This window comes from Propithecus coquereli, unplaced genomic scaffold, assembly GCF_000956105.1.
Source record: "Propithecus coquereli isolate 6110/MARCELLA unplaced genomic scaffold, Pcoq_1.0 Scaffold143, whole genome shotgun sequence".
Taxonomy (NCBI): Eukaryota; Metazoa; Chordata; class Mammalia; order Primates; family Indriidae; genus Propithecus; species Propithecus coquereli.
This window is the reverse complement of record NW_012138636.1, coordinates 2,658,786-2,665,450: the sequence shown is the minus strand read 5'-3', so window position 1 is coordinate 2,665,450 and position 6,665 is coordinate 2,658,786. Positions and strand designations below refer to the sequence as shown.

At 35.3% G+C, this 6,665-nt stretch overlaps 1 protein-coding gene across 1 annotated transcript in view; it reads left to right on the top strand.

The window, feature by feature from the left end:
• Positions 1-6,665, top strand: part of FRYL (FRY-like) — a 157,322-nt gene extending 150,657 nt beyond the window's left edge. The window contains exons 50-54 of the mRNA XM_012639897.1: positions 417-485; positions 3,037-3,054; positions 3,849-3,959; positions 4,940-5,130; positions 5,447-6,665. Coding sequence (XP_012495351.1) covers positions 417-485; positions 3,037-3,054; positions 3,849-3,959; positions 4,940-5,130; positions 5,447-5,705 — 648 coding nt within the window. The 3' untranslated portion in view covers positions 5,706-6,665. The remainder of the gene's footprint in view (positions 1-416; positions 486-3,036; positions 3,055-3,848; positions 3,960-4,939; positions 5,131-5,446) is intronic.

Below are 6,665 nucleotides of genomic sequence, written 5' to 3'. Positions count from 1 at the left end.
GTTAATTCTGTTGCCTTTATTAAATTGACCAGAGGGGAAGCACTTCTTTCATTTCCCATCTTACATTACATAAAGGTCAGGTGTGGATTACGGAGAGTTCCACAAACTCTGCAAAATGAAGAATATTATTTACTGAAATGGAGCACCACGGTTTCCCATATAGAAGGACCATTTATTGTGTTTTTGTTAAATCGTCACAAGTCTGTGCATGCTGCCGTTATGCTGATAGTATCCTGCTTTCGTTTGTTCCATATAAGTGATTAGGCTCGAATAGAGAGGAAAGCCTATGCCTAAAACCAATCCTAGAACTTCAAGTTAACTTCGTTGTTTTGTATGGACAGGCTGTTTGTTATGTTACCAGTTTCATTGTGTGTTATACAGTCACTGTATTAAAATTTACTGTTGCTTATTTTTAGTGGCTAGACAATTGTAAGAGGACATTTGGTGCCAAAGAAGACATGTACAGGATAAACACAGACGCACAAGTAAGCTCCTAATTCTTATTTTTGCTATATTTCTATATTAGGTAAAACAGTGTATATGCTCATGTTCAAATGCCTTTATTTGCTCTTTCTAAAAATAGTATATGTAAAACTTTTCATTTTGGTTATCAGAACAATCTTTGTAAAAATTAGGTTCCATGAAATATTGGCTTAGTAATGAAAAATTCACTTTAATAAAAAGGAACGACCAGCTTGTGACTGAAGCTTAATAACATTCAGTAGATAAGCCTGATGGCTATCTGGGCAGCACTGGTATTCTGAAGCTGGGTTGTCTGCTCAGGAAAGCAAACCTAAGGGTCATGTGTACACATCCATATTAGCCTTTCTAAAGGTGAAATTCTGATTGGATAATGTTTTTCTCCATTATAGAGTCTGATGAAAATAATAGCCATATATCTTCTCAGAAAAAGGTGCACATACGTAATACATTGTAGTGAGGATAAATTAGAACCTACAGATGATTCTAACTGGAGTACAACCTCCTATGGGTAAAATGTATTCATCAACTAAAATTTATCTCCATTTGACATAAGAATTCCAGTCTTTTTCAACTTTAGTTACATCACTACGGATTTCTAGTCTCTGTAAAAGTTATAATAAAAATCTAAAGTTTTGAAAAAACTGCAATGCTGAGAAAATAGTATACTCCAATAAATGCTAACTGTGCCTAATAGGCATTTCACATTCATTATCTCTGTCCTTAAAACTCAGTCAATTAGATGCTCTAATTATCGGCATTTTGAAGATGAGGAAACTGAGGCTCAGAGAAGCTAATTTATCTAAAATCAGTAAGTAAATAATAGAACCAAGATACAGACCTAGGCAGGCTGACTCCAAATCCTGCACCATGTAAGAAATAAAGCAAGATAAGGAATTAACCCAAGACCAGAATAGGATCCTTTGGTTCTAATTCTGTGTTTACCACCGTTTAACTGCATAGATCAAGTAAGTAATGTAACCTTTTTTCGTATATAAACTAAGTGGTTACACTAAGTGATACTTTATATCCCTTCTACCTTGAAGAAATGAGATCCAGCTCCAAGACTCTAAGTCAGTTAACATAGCTTGAGGCTTTCTACTAAGTGAAAGTGAAAGCTGTAAGGACTTTGATTTATAGCTTTGCTCACCTTTCATGTTCAGCTTCCTGAGGGTGGGGGACCCTTTTTACACAACTTTACTATCTGTCCTTGTTTACGAGTATAGACTTTTGCATAATAAGCAATCAAGTATTTAGTGGATGAACAAATGAAAAGAGAATGTATGTGCACATTTTAATAAAAAGCATATGTATGGTGTGCATACATATGGTCATCAAAAACTATACTGCTAGCATACTTGGAGCACTTTCTGGTCATTTAGGGCTATGGCATTAATTACATTTGTGTTATTTCCTACAATTATGATCCTACACTTTATCAGTGATTTATTTCCTATTACACCTCAAAGTAGAGGCTATGCATATATGCACGTCAGTTCTCCTTTATTTATGAAACTCGAATTGTTCATTTTGCTGTGAAATCAACTGTATAAAATAAAACCTCAGAAGTTTACATATGCTAACGTGCTCGACACTGGGCTGTACACAGTGTGTACCGAATGACTATCCACGTGATTTACGGTAAGCAGCATGCAGCTAAAGTTCACCTTTGCTTGTTTAGCAAATCCCTTCTAAATTGATAGGAATAAATGTTAAATAAATAGCCCCTCAGAGGAAAATATTTAGAAAAGCAGGCTTTTAAGAATGACTTTTAGAAGCTACATTTCTAGAAGCTACATTACATTGTAACAATTGCTTTAATTAGAAGTCATTCTTCTGTTAATTAGACCATCCAAGTGGCTGTAGATATTTTAACAGAATTTTTAAGGCAGTCCATAAGGTAGACTTTTCACTATGTGTTTTATGTACATCGTCTCCTTTGATTCAAACCTAGTTGGGTTATGTTTCTGAAACTTACTGAGTTGCCTTTGGAATGCAATTTAGAACACACGTCTGCCCTGGGGCTCAGCATCAGTTATGACAGCCTAGGACATAATTAGACAGTAAAGGGTAGGAAGTTTAGGACAAGCCACACTGGAAAATAATCCTCGGAACTGTATTTATTATGTAAGGTTATAAGCCAGTTTTTTCTGAGAAGTAATGGTAATTTATTTGTTCCTTATTTTCTAATCATAAGTTGTCTACTAATAGAAATTTTATTACATTTGGGTTTGGTTTTTTTAAACCTAGATAGAACACATAATAGCCGTATTTCCCAAAATCACATTAGTTCAATTTTATTCTTTGTAGCTCTTATACAGAAGTAATTACATTTAGGCTATGGTTTATTTGGCAAAGAGTTAAACACCCTGAATTGTTTCAGTAAATGACTAAGAAGTTTCATTCTGGTAATAACAAAATTTTCTTTGGGGTATAAATTATGTTCTTCAGTTTGCCTGGGACATCTGTGGCCCTAGTTAAAATGATTTCTTACACTAATTCTTGGTCTTTTTCTTCCTTTTGTATTTTTTGTGACCTGATCACCTTCTTGCTTAGCAAATGGAAATTCTAGCAGTAAGTGACCTGTCTTGATTTACAGACTACTTACCCTTTGCCAGACACACCGGTTTTCATCTGCCATTTGTCCATTTGTGACCTAGCAGTGTTCTCTCATGGACTACTTTAAAAGTGTATGCTTCAGTTTTGTGTAGCCCTAATCCATGAAATGTTGGTTCTATAAAAATGAGATTTTAATATGTACAACTAGCAGTCACGTTTTTCTACATCTATAACTAACATCTCCTTTTAAATTTCTTAATTTTAAAAATCCAAGTGCACATGTTAATTTCATAGTCTCATTTCAATGAGATTACCAAGTGGTTTTCTTGAGAAAAATGACTTCATTTTAAAGACAAACTCTTCTTACTTCTTAGGTAAGAGGTTATCCAGTTGCACTTTGCTTTATCAAGCATTTTGTTGATAAAGGCAATGAGATCTACAGCTCACTGAGGGCAAAAGTCTATGCATTTGTAAATTCTTTTCACAATGAATTTAAAGTTTTAAATTATAGCGAATCCTTTTTAAAGCGTCCTATTTATTGCCTACCAAAACATTATTTGTTGAAGATGAAAACGTGCTTAACCCTAAAAATTATGTAACCAACAATGATCTTTGTTTTTATTTTAATCTGTCTTCAAAGCATCTCTCATCTACTTTTCATCAGCTTCACACCATATTAACTTGCTTACTTCAGAAAACAAAATGCCAAGATAATTTTAACATTTATAAATTTTTACTGTAAATATGCTGTCTAGTCAAATACCATAGACAACCCCACCTAAATTTAACGTAATGTTATTTATTTCTAGGAACTGGAGCTCTGCCGAAGGCTATACAAATTACATTTTCAATTGCTGCTTTTGTTCCAGGCCTACTGTAAACTTATCAACCAAGTAAATACAATAAAAAATGAACCAGAGGTAAATATTCATTTGTACTAGGCATCAGTAACTGATTCTAGAAAATTTTAAAACGTACATACCGGCCGGGCGCGGTGGCTCACGCTTATAATCCTAGCACTCGGGGAGGCTGAGGCGGTTGGATCGCTCAAGGTCAGGAGTTCGGGACCAGCCTGAGCAAGAGCGAGACCCCGTCTCTACTAAAAATAGAAAGAAATTATTTGGACAACTAAAAATCTATATAGAAAAAAACTAGCCGGGCATGGTGGCGCATGCCTGTAGTCCCAGCTACTCGGGAGGCTGAGGCAGGAGGATCGCTCGAGCCCAGGAGTGTGAGGTTGCTGTGAGCTGGGCTGACGCCACAGCACTCACTCTAGCCAGGGCAACAGAGTGAGACTCTGTCTCAAAAAAAAAAAAACCAAAAACAAAAAACGTACATACCTATGTTCCTTGTTAGAATAGCTTGAGTCAACTCACAATGAATCATTTTTTTACTTGAGGAATTATCGTTTTTTGAAATGATATGCTGGGTCAGGACTTATTAGTAAATAAGACAGCAGATACCCCAGCAGTCCTAAAAGGTTCAAGACCTTAATTTTTTTTTAAAAGGGTTAAATCTGTAAAAAGAAAAATACATTTATATAAAATGCCCTGGGTAACTAACCTTTTAACAAAGACTTTTAACATAAAGTCAAAGGTTTTCATGATCACCCCATGATAATAAATGTATTTTTACTACCCAAAATGTAATAATGCTAAAACCAATATATACATTTATTTTAACTTATTGCTTTATCAAGAGTATTTAAAGACTACTGTTGGGTAGAATTTATTTACTCCTGCAGAACGGAGAACTTGAAATGTTAATTGCCCTTCTACACTTAACACTTTCAAATAACCTTTAAGAGACAAAATGCTACCATCAAGGTCTCTCCTCAGAGCCAATTAAAATTTTCTTTAACCAAATACGAAGAGATCCCTAAAGGTATCACTTGTTTTAGGTCATCAACATGTCAGAGGAGCTTGCCCAGTTGGAAAGTATCCTCAAAGAAGCCGAGTCTGCGTCAGAAAATGAAGAAATCGACATTTCCAAAGCTGCGCAAACTACTATAGAAACTGCCATTCATTCTTTAATTGAAACTTTGAAAAATAAGGAATTTATATCAGCTGTAGCACAAGTCAAAGCTTTCAGGTAAAATGTGAAAGGATTTAAAAGATAATGCCTTTAAACTCTACTGGAAGTTTAATATTAGGCTTTGGTTTTCAATTTGATGTTTCAATATCATGTTTTCGTGAAAGGAAAACATTTTCAACAGTTACCCCTGAAGTGATAGATTATTTTTCATATTCAGGTGGTACTTTGATAATGTATTTGCTCATATATTTATATTAAAACATCAGTTATTCACAAGGCAATTGTTTTTGTTATACATGCTAATTAAAATTGAGTTAATCTTGACTAATAATTGCTTAAGTCTTAGAACTTAAAAAGTATTGTGTATTTTCAGAGCTCTCTGGCCCAGTGATATCTTTGGCAGTTACGAAGATGACCCTGTGCAGACACTGTTACACATATATTTCCACCACCAGACGCTGGGCCAGACAGGAAGCTTTGCCATTGTCGGCTCTAACCTGGACATGTCAGAAGCCAACTACAAACTGATGGAACTTAATCTAGAAATAAGAGAGTCTCTACGCATGGTGCAGTCGTACCAGCTTCTAGCACAGGCCAAACCAATTGGAAATATGGTGAGCACTGGATTCTGAGAGACTTCAGGCATTTAGGAAAGAAATGAAACTGAAGATAATTACAAATATTAACCAAGCACCTTTTACGAACCCTTGCGATTCACTGATGACTTTCTGGCAGCATCTACAATGACAATGTAACTAATGCCAAACTGTAACAAAGATCTGAAGAAAAAAATCTAGTTGTTTAACAGCTGCCAATACCTCCCATGATAACTGTATGAAGAAGGAGTTTTTAAATTACTTAACCTGTGTGAAAAGAAAAGGGCTAAAAGTGATGCATACAAATACCTTACTTTCTGGAGAAAGAAAAAGGAGTCCAAGAATGTTTGCAATAATGGCCTCTAGTACTGGGGACATCCGAAAGCAGGTGAGATGAGGCTGAAAATCAAGGCTCATTTTAGCCGAAGACCTGCAAAAGCTACTTGGATTCCCAGCAGTCATAACATGCATATCCGCCAGTGATGCTTACCCATCTAACATGAACATCCACTCAGATGGACACATGAAAACTGATTTGCAAAAACCATTGATTTTTTCACTATGTGGGATAAGGGTTTGGGGTGTGTTTATTTTGTTTGTTGGTCTGTATAAGGAATTGTGTGTGTGTGTGTGTGTGTGTGTGTTGGGATGTATGGTATGTGATAGTCATATTTTCAAGGTATGGATGGTTGGTGATACTGTCTCAGAGCATGCCTAAAAGAGCACTGCAAGATTATTTTTGAAGAAATTTTATTTTATTAGATCTAACTCTTCATAGTGTTGTAAATGTTAGGACATTTTAATAATATTTTAAAACTGGGCTTTCCCAGTATTTGGAAAAGAAATAATATATCTGTTAACGTTATTGGAATGCTGCTCAGTTCTCTGACCAGTGCTTGTATGTTACACCTGTTGATAACTAACCAAAGTAGATGCCTGCAGAGACTTTAAAACTGTAAAATAAAAATGTGTGCTGCCTGTCAGCTATTCTGATTA